Source organism: Cygnus olor, chromosome 3, assembly GCF_009769625.2.
Source record: "Cygnus olor isolate bCygOlo1 chromosome 3, bCygOlo1.pri.v2, whole genome shotgun sequence".
Classification (NCBI taxonomy): domain Eukaryota; kingdom Metazoa; phylum Chordata; class Aves; order Anseriformes; family Anatidae; genus Cygnus; species Cygnus olor.
Window position 1 is genome coordinate 25,654,944 of NC_049171.1, and position 19,260 is coordinate 25,674,203.

Genomic DNA, 19,260 nt, shown 5'->3' on the forward strand with positions numbered 1-19,260 from the left:
ATTATAAAGTAGCTTAAACAACAAACTGACTGGTGCATTATATTTATAGTAAGATAGTATCTTCAAGATGTCTTGCATATATATGTTTGTATATATGTTTGTATATATGTACACACACACAAGGATTTGTGTATATACACATATATTTACAACTCAAATCACACCATAATGAGAACAAGCTAAAGAAGCACAAAAAAACTACGAAGAAAAAAAGGGAAAAAGGAAGACAAATTGGTTGAATTTAGCAATTTTCACATTTTCAGCTGCACTCATTTTAAGAATACTAATGACTGAAAAATGATGTGAAACTGTACTCTTTATCCCAAGTATCATAAAAACAGACTAAATTCCTATCAAAGAGGAACTTGGTTGCTGATTTACCTACCAGATCTAGACTTTTAAGTTTGAGTTGCCAAACAAACATGTCAAGTCTATTCTATAGCAGATTCTTTATAAAACTAGTCCACCTTTTCTTCCACTTTTTTTTTTTTTCCTAGTTTTCTACTCCTCTGGCTTTCTTAATTCCACTCAGGAAAAGATGACAGAAGAGAAAAGGAATGTTTATAGGGATAAAAAAGAGTGAGAGTGAGGCAGGTTTGGATATGGCGTAAAGATGTCAAAGTCTATAACTATAGAGGAAGTACATTGGTTTAAGTAGCTACACCTCTAGATCAAATATATCTTTTTTTAAAAAAGATAGGGATAACATAGTAAAGAATCTATCACTAATTTTTGAAACTTGCTCAGACAAATTCTCCCTCAGCCTTATTCCTCTGCATCAGTTCAGCATCAGGGTCAGGCTATAATATCTGATCTGTCCACACAAAGAACTGCATCTGCTGCTCCCCTGACACTGAAAAATTCAGAAAGGCCTTAAAAAAGGCCAAGTTTTTGGCTACAATCAAATCTATGAACTGTCACCTTAAAGATTGGAGCAAGAATAATTGTATTAAAAGCCTTAGATACTGATTCATGAACAAGATAGATTTTCAGATATGTAGAAGATGCTCAGAATGACAAAGGACAAGATAGATTTTCAGATATGTAGAAGATGCTCAGAATGACAAAGGACTTTCATAAGAGGACACCAAGAGATATACATTAATAGGAAACAAATTTCCCTTCTATTTTTATCAGTGATTCACTGTAAGCTTTAAATTCAATAATGCACCAGACTAAATGGCATTGGAACAACTATGCCCTGAAAAAGCATGGGCTGAATTCATTGCTTCTTTACACAAAGAGGCACACTAATGGAGATAAAATTGACACGTGAGGCAAAAACCTGTGTTTTAGCATTGAGGGGCTAGTCACACAGAGCAACAGCACTTTAACATTTAATATACAATTAAATGACTCATCTGTGTGAAGTCCAAAGGCTTAAAAAAGATGCCCAAGACTACTGTTATTGACGCTCCAATTTTTGTCTTTACAGATATTGTTTTACTCTTAATTTTCCTATTCATTCATCCTTACTCCACCTCAGACTCTTAATAACAAAGAGGCATCATCTTAAACCACCAAAAGTCATAACCCAAATTATTTTCTTCCCAGCTAAAGAAACTTTGGGATGAGTTCCCTTTTTCTTTCATGAGAAATAAGTTCATTTTCTTTAATTTCTTTCTCTTTATTTCAGACAATCAATATCAGATACTACAGTTTAAAAAACTGAACAGCAACACACAAAAATATTTTACAGCAAAGATAAATACATTACAAGATCACAGGGAAAAGATACCCAATGTTTGGCAATTCTTGCTGTTAAATTCATGAGACTGTTTCCTATACATTTTTTTATGACAGATTTGTGGGAATGATTTAACTACTGACTCACTGATGATTTCACTCATCTCTCATGCTAAAATGTCCAGGCAAAACCATAGGTTCAAATTCCAGTAGCCGTTCTCTGAAAAATTTTGTCTGGCAGAGAACACTAGTCAGTGACTCTGACCTTAAAAATCAAAGATTAAGAACAAAATTGTTCTCTAATTTAGTAGATTAAAATCGTAGTCTTTAAGAAGGTACTGTGTTTTTGTGTACCTGCAGGTATTCAAGAATAGGACATGCCCTACCATAGTTATGTTTTTTTTTTTTTTTTTTTTTTTGGCCTGTTATTATCATGACAGTTATACGACCAGGTCCAGGGAAGAAGGGAAGAAGTGAGATGAAAAGTTTCAGTGCTTGTGGCCTGCTCTCTTTTTATCTGTAGAAGAAGGTACTGTGACCCTCATATGAAAGCAGAACTTTTCTATCAAAATAAACCAGGTCAAGATGAGAGGACTGAGTAATCTTTGTATCGTCTTCCTCAGTATGTGTAGTCTGTGGGAAGACAGTCATTTTGCAAAGAAATTTCTTTCTTTTTTTTTCTTTTGGCCAGTGTGGTGACGCTAAAATAACATTGCCTACATAGAAAACACAGTATTAGGTGGACAAATGAGTCCATTTTATTAACATTGGCTGGGGTCAGCACTTAGGAGAGATGTGTCTTCAGGAGTTATTCTTCTCTCTTGATTGCAGAGTGGTTCTTTTCCTAATTCAAAGTCTCAGTTAACATAAATTGAATGGGATGAATTTGGACTACACCAGGTCATATTCGATCACCAGCTACTTTGGGGGGATGGAAAGAGTCAGAAATATCTCATTAAACATATAACCATATAAATCATGTGATTTATATTGTATTGGAAGTTATAAAAGGTTTTATAGTTTACCATTTGACCTGAAGATCTCTGTGAATGTAGAAATGACAATATTTGAATTAAAAAAAAAAAAGAGAATTAAGAAAAAGTAACAATATGAGTCTTATATTTTGTATGTAACTTTAAAAACAGAATACATGCAATGTTTCCTTCATAATTCTTTTGAGCATGCTGTTTTTAAAGACTTATATCTGTGCTTCATCTTATTCAAAGAAATGTGACATGATCTTCAATGTGCACACACTCTTAAGAAAGCCAGGGAGAAGCCATGGCAAAAAAGTGAAACAAACAAAGAGCAACAGAGATAAATCTTGACGTTATTCCTACAAACTGGGAGTTTTGTCATGGACTTCAGTGAATCCAGAATTCAACCTAACTTGGAAACTGCAACTGTGAATTAAAGCTGATAGAAAAAGAATTACAGAGTGATATAAAATAGCATTTTACTGTTTGTGTATTTTTGATCATAAGATGGGGATGGTAAGTATGTAAGAAGAATCTGTTCTAGATATAAGTTGTTGGATGGGAGAAATTATAAAGATGATGCAGAATGCTGATTCCTAGAGCATCTGTGTTCAGTAAACAGTTTAACTCCTAGGTTAATGCAAAACATTGACCTCCAAATCCACTGTGTGAATCTTGAGCTTGAGATTTTAGCTCACATTTTTCTCATTTTCCTTCACTCTTATGGCCTTATTTCTTTTTAGTTGACGTCTTCACTCTTAAGGAGTCAGTTAGTATATGTTTCAGAATGCACTCCAGATCTCTTCACTCTATTTGCTGTTAACAGCATTTTACTTGCCAAGCCGAATGTAAGCACATTAGGATCTAGTCTCTGTTCTCCTACAAAACTGACTACACCTCCATTTTAAAGCAAATGCTGATAGCTCTTCTTGTTTTTTAGGTTATACTTCTAGTTTTGTACTGTATTCAATGATATTTAACTATGAGCTGCTTCATTTTCCCTGAAACTTGTTTTATCCCTCCTGTGCCTCATGAGGTCCATCTACTGTACTAATGCAGACTCTTGAAAAAGAAACTAAAGAATGTTCAAACAAAACCGTGCTTTGAAAAACTCTCCATATTCTAGTTTTGTGGTTCTTTTGTTTGTTTGTTTTTGTTTTTTAACGTCACACATTGTTGTGCATTCAGAGCCTACTTCTACTGTATTAATATCAAGGGAAAATTACTACTGAAAAAGAACCTCAGAATTGGACAAAAAAATTATGAAAATCCTTTTATGGAAGAATGCACGTGCTTATGCTTTTATCTAAAGGAGTGCAAGAATTGTGTTTTCAAAGCAAGTTGGAATTGATTTCCCTTGAGGAGTATTTTGCTTATTTTTTTTCTCCCAAAGGGGACTGAATACAGGTTGGTGAAATTATTTCTTTTTATTTGAGGTTATTTTCAGTTGAAGATCATGAATGTTTTCTTTGGCAAAACTAAGTACTACATTTTTAACAGAATAGATTTGCCACAGAAAATAAAACTCCATTTTTATGTAATTTTCTATAACTAATAAGCAGACCTTCTCCTTAATGATTCCTTAAAATTGTTTCTTGTTCTTAATAAAAATGGAAATTCTGTAGAGGGTAATGTTGAAAGCTTTTCCAAAAAATACCAAAGGTTGGGACATCAGTGGTCTAAAGCTTTGTTACAAATAAGCCTAATAGATTCCTTGTCTCTGTGAGTAATGAGGTCCAGCATTTGTTTGCATTTGAAATGTCATTCATTTAAAGTAAATATCAAGATGGAATAATCACAAGAGCAAGAGACAAAAAGTGCTTTTAGATTATTTTGGTCATTTTCCAGAAAATGTAATATTGTTCTCTGTAGGATGTTGTCCAAGAATCTGTCAAGTCACTTTTAAAAGTCTCTGTCATTTCCCCTTGGGAACAATTCCCCTGGGATTTAAATTACTTCAGTATCAGGAGATTTTTCCTTGATGTTTTCTTTCCTTGATTTCTTCCCACTCTTCTATCTACAGACTAATATATGACATTGAATTCTCTCTTTCTCCTTGGACTTTGAGCCCTACACATATCTAGGTTGTTAATTATTGTATATATATTTTTCTCAGTTCCTTATACAAACAGAATCATAGAAACATATAATATTTTGAGTTAGAAGGGACCCACAAGCATCATCGAGTCCAACTCCTGTCTCCACACAAAGGAATGCCCAAAAATCTGACCATGTGCCTGAGACCATTGTCCAAACACTCCTTGAACTCTGACAGTCTCAGTGCCCTGCCCACTTCCCTGGGGAGCCTGTCCCAGTGCCCGACCACCCTCTGGGTGCAGAACCTTTCCCTAACACCCAGCCTGACCCTCCCCTGTCCCAGCTCCATGCCGTTCCCTCGGGTCCTGTCGCTGTCCCCAGAGAGCACAGCTCAGTGCCTGCCCCTCTGCTCCCCTCGTGAGGGAGGTGCAGGCCGCCATGAGGCCTCCCCTCAGCCTGCTCTGCTCTGGGCTGAACAAACCAAGGGACCTCAGCTGCTCCTCATACATCCTCCACTCTAGACCCTTCACCACCTTTGTTGCCCTCCTTTGGACACTCTAATAATTTTAAGTCCTTATACTGTGGTGCCCAAAACTGCATGCAGTACTCAAGTTGAGGCTGAACTAGTGCAGAGTAGTGGGAGATACCTGTTACATTTACTCTTAGTTATTTCCAGTTGTGTCTTCTCAGATTTAGTGTAGTGCTCCAGTCATACACTGTACAGTTCTTTACTGAAAACATGCGTGATCTTGCTTACATTTAATCCCAGTTTCTTACATTTTCTTTCTAATGTTATTAACATACCTAAAGCAGATTCCATGTCTAATTTGCTGCTCACTATCACATCATTAGCATTTTCCCTCCAGCTTCCAAGGCCTTGGCTTCCCTGGAGATATTGGAAATCTCTGATTATTCAGCTAGGTCAGAATGTCATTAGCAAGGAACATGTAGTTTGGATAGGTGTACTTTAGGAAAAATTGGTAGTGAATATATTGGCAGATCTACAGGATCTCAGGAATAAGCTGTCAGAAAAAAGAACTGTAGAAGGAGATGTAATACTGACTGTATTAGACAAATTATATCAACTAACAACTCTGACAAATGTCAATTTTTTTATAAAGTAATGACAATCATTAATTCCAACTGATTTTAACTTCTAGTCAAATATCAATATCCCTCAGACTCATGAATAGATTACTGTCTTTCTTTCTATAAAGATTACTTTCTGAAAGCAGATAATAACAACAGGATTTACTCTTGTACTGAATCATTTTCAAATACAATGCCCATCACAAAGGGATTCTCTTCCATGATTAAGACTGCAATGCACAGATGTTATACAGTAAAAATTAAATAGTGTAATTTTCCCTCCCAATCTGTTGTTGATCCCTCAACCAGCTCTTGTTCTGAGCTATAAAGGAACATAAAATGCAGTCCAAATTAGTTTAACAACCTTTTTAGCACAATAAATTCCTGGTGTAATTTTGTTCAACCAAACTGTATCATCTATGATTTTGTGCTGTGTTGTGAGAAACTGATAAAATATTTTATGCCTTGTTGTTTATTATGATAACTTCACCCCCTCTCTAAATTCTTTGATTTTATCCCTAATGATTTAAGAGCTACAGAACCCAAGTCCTTCAGTGTGTAGTGTCTTAATTCTCATAATTTATTCTGAAATTATGCACTACAACTGTGTATATTTGGAAGCTGATATAGTCAATTTCTCCAACAAGTGGATGAAGATCTTTATTTAAAAAGCAAATCAGCTTTGATGACTTTTGGAATTCCAGGGTGAAATCTGACTGTAGAGTTTAAAAAATTAATTTTGCACGAGACTGAGAATGACTATTATTGTCTGTAGTTGTTTACAATTCATGTAGAATAGCACTCTACTTCCCTTTCATTTTTTTAGTACATGATTTATAATTCTTTACAATTTCATATTTAATTTATTGTGTTTGCAGTCTTCTATACCTACACCCCAACAGTCTTGTGTAGGCAATATTTGTTTTCTCATAACTGCTGTTTTTGTTTGTTGTTGTTGTTGTTCTTTTAGATGATATTTAATTCATATGAAGATTTTAAATTATTACTATTTTTATTAAAATATCACAGCACATTAGTAGCCTTGCTGATTCCCATTCCAATGCTTTATTCAGCACATATTTCCAAATAATTTCCAGTCTTCTCCTTCACTCTACTCACACTTCGCTAGGCACTTATGTCAGGACTCAGTTTAAGATTCAGTTGCCTACTTGTATGGTTGAGCAGGTAAGTGTGATGTGCTACATATCCAAATTTTCATCTCAGAGGTGGCAATCTAGACAACATAAGCAATGGAGTCTGGAGAGCAAATCAGTGACATCTGCTTGTGAATCCATCTGTTCCCTTTCCCCCAGGTAGTTAGTGCTACCAGAAGTGGGAAGTTCCCACCTGGCTGTGTCTCCAAAAAGACGTGGTTCTCTCATAGGTCCTGTGTCATGTCTGACAGAAACATGTAGATATTTCAGGCACCCTAAGGCATCTCAACACCTGGCCCTAGACACCTGCACTTAGTCAAGTGATTGGATCCCAATGTTTGCTACTGTGGGACACATACAGTTTCATTTCTTAATCTTGAGATATATCTCATGGTGTTCCTGTCAGGAAAAAGACAAATTCCATTTCCAGTTCTGACATTAACATTTACACTAAAGATAGTAACACCAATGTGTTACTTAAATCTCAGAAAACCCCAGTGCAACTCTAGTACAAAATACCTTTTACATTGTAAAGCAACTTTTATCTATTCTATTTTTCCTCAGTATACCCATAACAACAATTTGCATTTTTTAATAATATCATTGTATTACTAGTGCCTTTCCAAGCTATATAGATTTTTCACTTTTCTGGGATAGAATTGAGACGTTTGAGTGAGCTTCAGTTTTAGACCCCAGTGGTTTACTTGTCTCCGTCAGCATAATACTTGGCATAATTTTACTTAATAATAGTAAGTAAGATTACATGTATAATAAGTAATTATTATTTACTTAATAATTATGTAATTATTACTATGTATTATTATTATGTAATTGTTATTACACAATAATACTTCTAGATGCTCTTTATTTTATTTTATTTTACATTTTGATTTCAAAGATTTTGCGGGACCACTGAATGTTTTGTCTGAGCTAGTACTCTCCAGTGAAAATGATTGGGAATGCTATCATTTTTCATTGCTGCTATCAATAACATAACAGGTCATTTTTTACACGTAGTATATCTTCCATGAGGACTTTTTAGTTTATTAGTAGATAGATCTTTGCAACTAATGTCTGTTTTAAAATGTAAAAGAGATAAAGAAGTCAAATCTCAAAGATGACCCAGATTCAGTAAAAGATATTTACACAGACTCCTATCTTATTATGAAAACATGATGTAAACACCATTGAAACAAGACTGATTTCTGAATTTTTGAAATAAAACACTATCCAGTTCCTATTAAACCTAGTGGATGGCTAAGAGTTTTAGAATGTTCACATTTCCCCTGACTTTTTTTTTTTTTTTTTTAGGTTACTGAATATTTTCTGATCATTTTAACAAATTTCTCTCAGTCAGTCTTCGTACTTCAGGTAGCAGTACTTAGAGCAGCAAGTAAAACAGCAGCTAAAATTCAAGCTGACTTTATTATTATTCATTTCTATAATATATTTCTTTTTGACTCAGAAAATTCACCCTCAGATGCCTGACTTAGCAGCAGAAAGGATATTTAGGGATTTTTTTTTCCCTGAGGAATCTGAACTTAAATTAAGCTTTAAGTGGAAGCTGTGCCTGGGTACTGTAACGTGATATAGGTACAACCAAGGGATACAATGTGGAATTAATTCATTTCATCAGTAAGACTGAAATCATGAAAGCTACTGAAGTACAACTTTATAGGCAAGAAAAGGGAAAAAAAAAAATTGCAAAGATTAAATGAAATATTTCTCCTGAGAAGTCTCGTTTGGAAAATTGAGAAATCTATTTTAGAAAGTACTTTCTCCTTTTCTAAAGGTACTACTGCAGAAACACTTTTCACTTAGGAGTTTTTTGCAAGAATTGCTTCCAATATTCTTTTGGGAATATTGCTTTAGAAGCTGTATTAGGATGAACAAGCCAAGAAGTCTCCAGAAATGCTCTTAGCTGGAGCTGACATTCATTCCCAGAGGCAGGATGTCAAATCGAACTGACAGGGGGCCAAAACCACTGTATCATCAAACAATATATATCTTTTTGTTTCACAAAACAACAGCTGTTTTCATTACAGCTGATTGCTTTTCAGACAGGGAGAAGCACTATAGCCTGGGAGAAACGAGAACAAATGAATCTCAGCCAGCCTATAGAACAACCCTGAACCAACCATGCCAAGTTTTAGGAAAGGCTTTGGCAAATGGGCCTGGCAATTCATGCCACATTTGCTGCCAGTAAAGGTCAGCATCTATGGAAATGTCAATCTGTTCCACCTTTCCTGCTAAAATCCTGCTCCTGATTCACCCAATAACCTCAAGACTGGCTTTGACCAGTAAAAAATAAACCAACTTTATTATCTGCTCTTTAGACTACAGCCATTAAAAAACTGGCAAAATCCCTTGCCTCATCAAAATCTATAATCTATTACTTAGTTATACAAATGTTACACAAAATCTATATGTTGAATACAAAATAAGTTAATAATTCATGGAACCACAGATTAGTAGGGGCAGCATAGATCAAGTTGCTTAGATTGTTAAGTAGTTTATGCCAGAAAGGATTTCTGAAGGTCATCTAGTTCAATCCCCCAGCTGAGAGAGACAGCTTCAAACTAAGTTCAGGTTCCTGGGGCTTCTAAGGTTGCTTTTTGGGTATATCTGAGGACAGATATTGCACAACCTCTCACTTAGAATCACACATTTACAACATTCATGTTGTAAAATACTTTTTCTTCTTTATGTCCAATTGCAACTTCCCTTGCTGAAAACTGTGACTGTCATCTTCTGTCTATTGGCTGTGCGTATACCTCAGGAGAGTCTGGTTGTCTTCACTATACCATCCTTTTATTTAAAAAAAAAAAAAAAAAAGAGAGAGAGAGACAGCTAATGATTCTAATTATCAATTCTAATCAATCTAGCAATTCTACGATTATAATAGATCTCCACTGAACCACCCCTACTGAGCCAGCGCCCTTGTACGTCATGGCTACAGACCCAAGCTTGTCAGTGGATTCCTTCTGGTTTTGTTCCAGCCTGTATTTTCTATATGGGGGAGCCCAACACAGTGCTCCAAGTACAGAATGGCAGGTCGTGAATAAAGGAGAATAGTTGTTTTTCTTGACCTGCTGACTGCGCTCTTCTATACTTTAATGTAACGTATTTTAGCTTAGAATATTGGAATTAATGACCTTGGGGATGGATTACTGAGTAAGCAGCTCTTCTTTCTAAACTGTAAGATAAAATGCATATATCAAGTCTTTCTGTTTGTATATGACTAGAATGGAACAAAACCTGGGAAATTAAATTCATGGCTATATTATAGTCAAAGTTAAAAAGAAAAGGATTCTCTTCCATTTTGTTCTCCAAGTTTTCTTCCATTTAGAAACATTTCTGAGAATCAATATACTCCTATCAACAAACAAAACTAAAATTTGAGATTTTTTTTTAGAAAATAACAAGCATTAGAAAACAGTTTAATGGTAGAAATATGAGTCTGAAGAACTGCTCATCATCCTGTTCAGACAAATGGGAGAGAGAATGTATAGTACTGAATGCAGGAATACAAGAACACAAATTTGATGTAATTTTCATCTATCCTTAACACTGATGTAAGTATTGGATTTTCATACTGCAGCTGATGTAATTTTTTAACAAATGGCCACCAGAAAAGAAGTAGATCTCAACTTGATATGAAATGAGATAGTCTATGTATATAATGTATATCTATTTTTAAATTTATGATCATGACTAACTGTATCTGAAATACATTTGGCAAAGAAATGACAAAGATTATTAATAATCCCTAAACATTCACATGGTAGTGCAAACAAAATGCACAATGAGGCCTTTTTTTAAAAGACAACAATTAGATTAAATGCTCATTATCACCAACATTGTTTTTATGATTTCTTGCATTGAGTGAGCAGTAGCTACAATATGCTCTTGCATCTGTAATCTAAACTTCACCTCTATGCTAGTCGCAAAGCTTTTACTTCCAAAGTGGACATTTCTATCTATTGTTCTGCACTTCTTCTTCTCAGACAGTATTGAGCCCATGATTGACAGTGTCTGGAAAACAAGCAGGAGCACAATGGGCCAGGTAGGGATTTTACCTCTAACCTGCAGTCATACTATCCAACTGAATTTGTAGGAGATTGAAACAGGAAATCATCATCAGGCAGAACTTGTGGCTAGATGAAGAGAGAGATACACATTGCAGTACTCTGTTCGTTTCCTACATGGTCTTTGTTAAAAAGAGGAACAATGTGGTCCCAGAGCCTGCAGTGAGATGCCGAGTAATCTGAAAGGCTGGAAAGATCTTTAATTTCTCAGTTTAGATGCAGCCATGATACTACAGCAAAAAACTGTGAGCTTATTCTGCTCGGCATGCCTTCATATCAAAATTATACTGAAAGATTTGGTACCTGGGGTTTTAAATATGTCTTTTTTTGCCTTTTTTTTTTTTTTTCCCCCTTTGGCTATTAATGCAGGTGTTCTACACAGATCATAGTTTACAGTTAATCTAGGATAATTTATTTCACTGCAGCTGTTTTTTTACAAATATGACATGAAACTCCATATTTCCCCATCCACACCATAGGATTTCTCATTGTATTTTGCCTGCTTGCCTTTCAAAGTGAATGGAGCACCACAAATACAGCCAAATCACATGGCACTGGTGGGATACTGGTGTGATAAACATCCTGTCAATTTTATACGTTCTAGGATTAACTTACACTGTAGCAAAACTGCAATAAACGTTCACATATTTTCACATCTTTACTTTTCTCTTTATCTGTCCCCCTTGGTAGGTACCCAGCATTGTGGTCCATGAACAGTAACTAGACAAGTATTCACTGTATAAATGCAAAACAAGACAGGGCTCTTTAAGCAATCAGTAGACATACAAACATACCCATCTACCTAAGGTATGCAGTGCAGCATCACCCAGACTACATCAGACTACACCCAGTTGATGGCCTTGGACCTTCTGCTGCAGTGTATATACACAAAAAGCAAGGTTTAACAACTCGTACTGAGCAATTCAGCTACAACTACACAATTATGAAAGGCTTATTACTCAGAGGAGGGGACAAGATTCTGCATGGCTTCATGGATATAGCCACAACACTTAGCATGTCCTGAAAGATGTCAAAGAAAACCTCAGGTTTACAGGTCATTCACTTCGCTGTGCAGTAAATCAAATTAAGATGTCAGCAATTCAATTTTTGCTGAGAGCAGCTGGGAACACTTTTAGTCCCAGCTCACAAGTGATATTCATAAAGGTGTTGGATGAAATCTTTAACAAAAATGTTCCTAGGGATCTTCAGCTGAACTGAAGAATTGTGTTCACATTAATTTAAATACTCCTACACAGTTCAGTTAGTTCAGCTGGCAAGCTCTCCAGAGGAGGGATTCTGTCAGTGAAAACATTAGGTAGTTGCAATGAGAAACTAAAGATACACTTGTACTCAGAAGTTTTTCTAGTCTGTGATGGCAATTTGGCTTGTGGCTAGCAGGACAATTTTCATCATCATCAGAGTTTGTTGTTTAAACACGGAGACATCTATTAGTCATGCTGTTTTCTGTTCCTGGTATTAGGACGACTAACTAACATAAGCATTACCCTTGCGTTTGATTGTTTGAAGTCACAAAATGTGAACAAATGCATTAAAGGTTTCAATTGGATATCTCTTGTAACAGGTGGGGTTCATTACCTGACAAAAATGGACAGAAACAGAAATTCTGGGTAAGTGAATCCTTAGCACTCTGTTTTGAGGGAGAAGACAAAATTTCTACAGTATAGATTATCAAAAAACAACTTTTCTTTCATTCCCTCTCTCAGTATCTACTTTTCCCTTCACCTGTAAGTCTCCTGTATAATTCTGTTGCTTTTCTGGCAAACTTTTATCCTGCTGGCCCTTGAACTATAGCATCACTTGTCTCAATTTCAAAGCCTGTTTTATCTGATTTCCCTACACCTACATCTGTGGTTTTTCCCACACCATCTTTTCTGTCTCAAATCTTATTCAGGTTTCCCATGAAGACTTTCTTCATTTTGATTCCTGAAAATGAGAGTCAATAATATATATCAGCATTAATCATTAAACCATTTTGAAAAGACAAGCTATCTATTTAAACAGCATTGACAATGCCTTCCAGCTATGAGTAAAAAATTAAACATTGGCTTTCAATGATTTACAGTAAGTCAGATTTTATCACTTTGGTTATGATTAATAGCTCATTCCTGTGTTGAGAAGGTAATTTGGAGTTTACTTAGCTGATGGCAGGGTTTATGGTAGTTGGTTTTACCGACATCTAGGGCAAAGCTCCTACTGACTTCATTAGAAACTAAATTTCTCAAAATGTCAATAGCTACCTGAATGAAACTTAATTTATTAAAAGTCAGCTTTTTCATATCTAGGTTCTCTCTTTAACATATTATTTGTAATTGGAATTTTGACCACTGTTGTTTAAATGACCATTTCCTTCAGGCAATGGTTGGATTATTTAATGATATCTGCTTCAATATATCAAACTGCCTAGTAGAAATAATAGTCCATTATTATTAACCTTGACTTCGGAACTAAAACTTTTATCAAGATAAACAATTAAAAATCAGGAAAAATGCATTCTGATTCTCGCTGAATCAGAGAAACTGTTTCTTTAAAGAAAACTACCACAAAAGATTAATTTTATATTTTACACCTTGCATTCTTAAATATCACTTTACAATAATGAAAAATATATATTTTTCCTCTTTCTTTTTCTTTAGATTGCTGCAAATTCCTGGGGAAAATCTTGGGGAGAAAATGGCTATTTTAGGATTCTACGTGGACAAAATGAGTGTGATATTGAGAAGCTGATTTTAACTACTTTGGGATAGCCATAGTCTTCTACCCTAAAGCATTATACTATATGCTGCTTTATGTATCTATTCTTTTCATTGTTGCATATAGAGTCTTTCTAGAGAAATAAAAAATTCTTCTCTGTAAATTATCTTGCTTTCTATTATGGGTTGTTAGGGCTTCCTGACTTGAACACACTGCAGCTATCATAACACTGTTACAATCTCACCTTGCACAAAGACTCCTCTATACAAATAACAAACTGTCTCCAAGACTACTGAAAACCTTGGTGTCTCACAGAGCAGGAAGTTCCCTCACCTGTTATTTACATCTCACCACTATATTGTTATATTAATAATGGCTGATTCAACAGTGCTTGAAAAATGGGGCTACATTGTTAGTATTAATCTCTTTATGTTGCATACTGTGGTCACAAATCCTTTTAGAAATATGATGTTCTCTTCCACACAGAATTGCCTCAGATAGCTCATGGTCATGGTAGATTAAAAAAAAAAAAAATCACTAGAATTCTCATCCTGTTAGAGGACAAATGTTGCTTATCCTAGATTACATTAATTGTATGTATGTATTATTTTCTCTTCCTGGAAAGTAATGTTTTACTAGCAGATTCCATAAAGTTGATGTATTTAGAGTAATATAAAAATAGCTTGTGATGAAACAGTATATTCCCATTACCACAACCACAATTAAAGATGTACATTTTAGTAGTTTAATTGAATGAAAAAGAAGAAGAAGAAGAAAACATAATTTTCCCTCAACCAAATCTAGTCAAGTTTCATTCCTGAGCTGCTTGCTTTCCAACCTGGGAACATGCATGTGACTGGTTTCTTATCATTCCCCAAAACCTATTTCTAGTGTCCAACAGAGAGTGTCAGAAAAGACATTCTGTTGTTTGTCTGTCATCTCTGTAGTCTAGACACAGCTCCCAGTGTTGGCCAACAGGATGTCTACCAGTAGTTCCTTAGAGCTGATGAGAGACCCAGGGGCCCTTTCATTCCTAATGCTCCCTTAGCTGCTCCTGTCTGAAGAAGCAGCCTACTGGAATGCATCCCCTCCCATCAGCATTGCTATAGTTCTTCACAGGCTTGAGGACCATTTGGCTTATTTATGTATTAAAATATAGATATTACCACTACCATTATAAGAAGAAGTGAGCTACTCTCTGTCCCTTTTAGTTTCAATTAATCCAAAGGCCAATTACCAATTCTAATCATTGGTCATAAAATTATCTGCAAAAGAATCAATGTTGGCATGTTAAATATATGGGAGAAAAAGCTGCCATGAAATTACAGTAAATGAATTTTCAGTGACACTTTCAGTGTCTTTAAGACTATTCCTTCCTCATTCTCTCACTTGTAGAAAATGAAGAACTTGACTTCTAGTATCATCAGCAAAGGAGTAATAGTTTTTCCTTCAAGAACAGTTCATATTCAAGAGATGTCCTTGCCACTAAAATAATGTTTCTTAAACTAATCTCGGGCACAATTTATATTGGATCATTACTGGAAGACCTATTATTAAAATGTTGTATCATATTGCTGCAGATCAAGCTCCTCTGTGGCCTCTAGTGTCATACAATGAATTTAGACACAAAAACCTTCATCACTTGAAATTTATAGTAAAATATAACAAAAGCAATTTTAAAAGAGCTAAGCACTCTGAGAGAAGAAGTAACCTTTTGTCCTGGTTTCAGTTAGGACAGAGTTAATTTTCCTCCTAGTAGCTGGCAGGGTGCTATGTTTTGGATTAGGATGAGAAGAGCGCTGATAACATGCTGATGTTTTAATTGTTGTAGAGCAGTGCTTACACCAAGCCAAGGACTTTTCAGCTTCTCGCTCTGTCCTGCTAGCGAGCAGGCTAGGGATGCAGCAGGAGCTGGGAGGGGACAGACCCAGGACAGCTGACCCAAACTGGCCAAAGGGGTATTCCATACCATCTGACATCATGCTGAACAATATATAGGGGTGGCTAGCCGGGGTGGAGGGGGGGGGGGGGCGGCTGCTCAGGGATAGGCTGGGCATCGGTCAACGGGTGGTGAGCAATTGCATTGTGCATCACTTATTTCGTACACATTATTACTATTAATACTATTATTATTATTATTGTTGTTGTTATTCTTTTCCCTGTCTTAATAAACTGTCTTTATCTCAACTCACGGACTTCACTTTCCCGTTTCTCTCCCCTCTCCCGGAGAGGGAGGGGGGAGGGTGAGCGAACGGCTGTGTGGTGTTTGACTGCCAGCCGGGCTAAACCACAACACCTTTCTAGGTTTGGTGAGCTAATCAAGTACTTCTGAGGAAAATGCTCTGAGCCATCTACAAGGCCACTTCCTACACACTTAATGCATATTGATTCTATAAGCTTCAAGATTTCAAAAGAGTAGGACTTAGCTCTGAAGGGAACAATATTACAAAAACACAGGCAGTCCTTTGCAGGTTTTATTTTATTCAAGTCCGAGCTGTTTTGCACTCCTACACTCTTAACAGTGTACTCTACTCGCTCTTACAGTGACTGTTGCTACTCTTGATTTGCTTGCAAGACCTGTCCAGGATCTGAGCAGTCATGTTAAGCATCTTCAGTGGTAAGAAGGCTCAGAATTAGTCTTCTAGATCTTTATCTGCTCAAATGGTCATATTTACTTGAACAAAACACTATAAGCAAGTGAAAAGAATCTCACCACGTCAAAGCAATTTAATTTTTAGCAGTGATACCATTTTACCCGTCTTCTGTGGTTTACCTTTGGTACTCTGAGGAGTTTGTGCAGCACCTTCTTCATGCTTTCTCAGCATCATAAAGCTGTTTTCAGTTTGCTACAGTATCTGGAGTTTAACAGGCATCCACAAGTTTCTGTGGAAAAACCGCTTTACACTTTTAAAGCTACCTTGATGTTGCAGCAACTCCTCTGCTGTTGTTCAAAGTATGAGCAAAGGGTCTCCTGTCTGTGCAGGTCTTCTCACTCACACTGATCAAGAGACACTGGGACCAGAGCCTCTCATGAAAACTATCTGGAGACAGATTTTAAATGTCAGACAGGCTTTGAGCTCTAGTTCACTATCTGGTGGGAGTATGAAGAAACTTGCTCTTCATTAAGATGCCACCTTTCTGATTTCTCTCCTTTTTTTACCTCTCCCTCACTAATGTTCTGCTGTGCTTGCTGTCTTGGACTAAAAGTGCCACCTAGTTTGGAGCTTTTTTCTATATGAATAGAAATAGACAATATGTGGTTCAGGTTAACTCAACAAAGAACGCGTTGGCTTTAAATCACTAGCATTATTAATGCTTTGCAGAAATCACAGAAAAGGGTGGTAGCAGGAAGGGAAGGCAATGCAGGAATATCCTTTTGTGACATGGTGTTAACTTTCCTTTTCCATAAATACTGGAAGATAACATTGTTATGGCAAGATAAAAAAAAAAAATTCCCACTCAGACATCCAGATTATGCATTACAGAATTTCTTGTTAACAAAATGTTATATGAAGTTTTGATTTGCTGTCAGTCTGTGTAAGTTTTAAAACTGAGTATAGAAATATCTACAAAAGCATCTGTCTTGGGACCTGGGACCTGACAGTATGCATAACTATTGTAAAGTTCCTTGTCTAAATTCCTGTATATTTAGAAAATATTTCAAATAAAACTCTGAACAGCAATACCTGTAGGCTTCATGAGAGTTTGAATCTTTCCAGTACTAACTGAGCAGAACAGGCTTCTTTTTCAGTTTATATTAGTATTCCTTTTGGTCTTTCCAGCAGTCAGATCCTAAATGTTACTGACAGTATCTAATAGATGAACAAGGCTATTACCCTTTCAAATGGTTTTAAATGCAAATTTACTTAAAAATTAAAATGGCTAACAAGTCAACAAAGGAACCCTGTTATTCTTATGTTACTGTTACCCTTTTTTCTATCCTACTGTGATGGAAACAATGACCGTCTGATAAATGATAACAAATCACACCCTGAAGATTGGCTTACTGTGCTATGGAAGCACTATCAAGCCTGGCTATATTCTGTGGGTTTGTATCCTTTTGTTTGCATATGGGTGCCCTGTGTGTCTTCTGTATCATTTTGTTTGCATATATGAGTGCCTGGCAAGCACTGAATTCCTGAAGGCAATTGCTCTGTTGAGGAATTTGAGTCACACACAGGCACCTGAGTCTCAGGGAGCTACTTCTACATGTGGCTCCAGACAGAGATTTTGGTGGGCCTGAGAGACATAAAAACATCCTTTCCTACCTCACTAACAATCACTGCACACAACTTGGCAAGACCGGGTTTCCCGAGCTCTGGAGTTTGCTCATTATCATTAGGAAATCTACAAATTGATGGCACCTGCCACAATATTCAATACAATTTTGTGTAACTGTTTCAGAATCCTGAGTGTGATGAAAATGCTTTTACAAAGCCATACAATATCATTAAACTAGACAACGTACATACTCCTGATGAAATTAATTAAGAAAGTTGAAGCACTTGAACATCACACCTAATGAGCACCCTTGCTTGAGAACAAATACTAAAGGCAGCAAGGCTGCAAAATGTGGTTGGAACAGAGGGAAAGGTTTTGCCAGTGTGGCATTTAAACACTTCAAATTATTCTGGGAGAAGGAGAGGACATGGACAACCTCCTGAATTCCTCCTGAATGCCTATGCCAGTGCACCTGTAGTTGCTACCCTGCCTCTAGCTGGGGGATGCAATACATAGTTTGGGTTTTACTAACGGCTTCTCTATCTGCTGTTTAGTGTGTGTTACTGCCTGTAATTTTCCCTTAGGAGGCTGTGGTTAGGTAGCAAAGAAGGGTTTTAAGGTGGTTGCTTTGTTCTGGATGTCTGGGATGAAGGCCCTCTAGAAGAGCTTTCCTTGAGTATCTGGGCTTCAGTCTGGCAGCCAGCACTGAGACTCAAACCTGCACAGCTTTATGTATAGCTTAGTACAACAAAGACTTTGTTATTTGGGAATGCAACCTAAAGCAAGCAGACAGGCAAAGCTATGAGACGTAAGGCACTTGCAGCTGGAGCAGTTATTAGACAAGCCCTAAAAAAAATGAAAAGGGAACTGTTTCCCCATAGTTGCAGGATCAAGACAAGTTGCTAGATGGAGAGAAACACTGAAGAGAATGAGCTACCCTCCCAGGATCCAGAGGTAGAAGGAGATTTGCTTGCAATTGTCTTTAGCTTAATGTTTGACTAGTTGTGGGACAGGACCTCAAGGCAAAAAGGATGAAAGGAATGGAAAGGGGAGGAGGGGTTTAGTATTTCTTTCTGCTTTTAGCCAGAACTGGAAGAAAAAACTAAACATATTTTTGCCTCAGAAACAAAACTAGTTTTGCTGGGTTTCAGCTCTCTCTGAAACAAATATTTTGGTTATGTTTGCAGACTTTTCAGAAAGTCTGGGCCAAGCTTTGAGAAAGTCCAAAGCAAGAGTACGTTTCTATGAGAAGCTGGGTTTTTCTCCACCCAACCTGTTTTGGAACTCACCCCCCTT

General features: G+C 36.5%; 1 protein-coding gene across 1 annotated transcript in view; it reads left to right on the forward strand.

Annotated features, from left to right (window-relative positions):
- TINAG (tubulointerstitial nephritis antigen) overlaps nt 1–14,499 on the forward strand; it is a 45,669-nt gene extending 31,170 nt beyond the window's left edge. The window contains exons 10-11 of the mRNA XM_040552484.1: nt 12,614–12,659; nt 13,686–14,499. Coding sequence (XP_040408418.1) covers nt 12,614–12,659; nt 13,686–13,796 — 157 coding nt within the window. The 3' untranslated portion in view covers nt 13,797–14,499. The remainder of the gene's footprint in view (nt 1–12,613; nt 12,660–13,685) is intronic.
- The last annotated feature ends 4,761 nt before the right edge of the window (nt 14,500–19,260 follow it).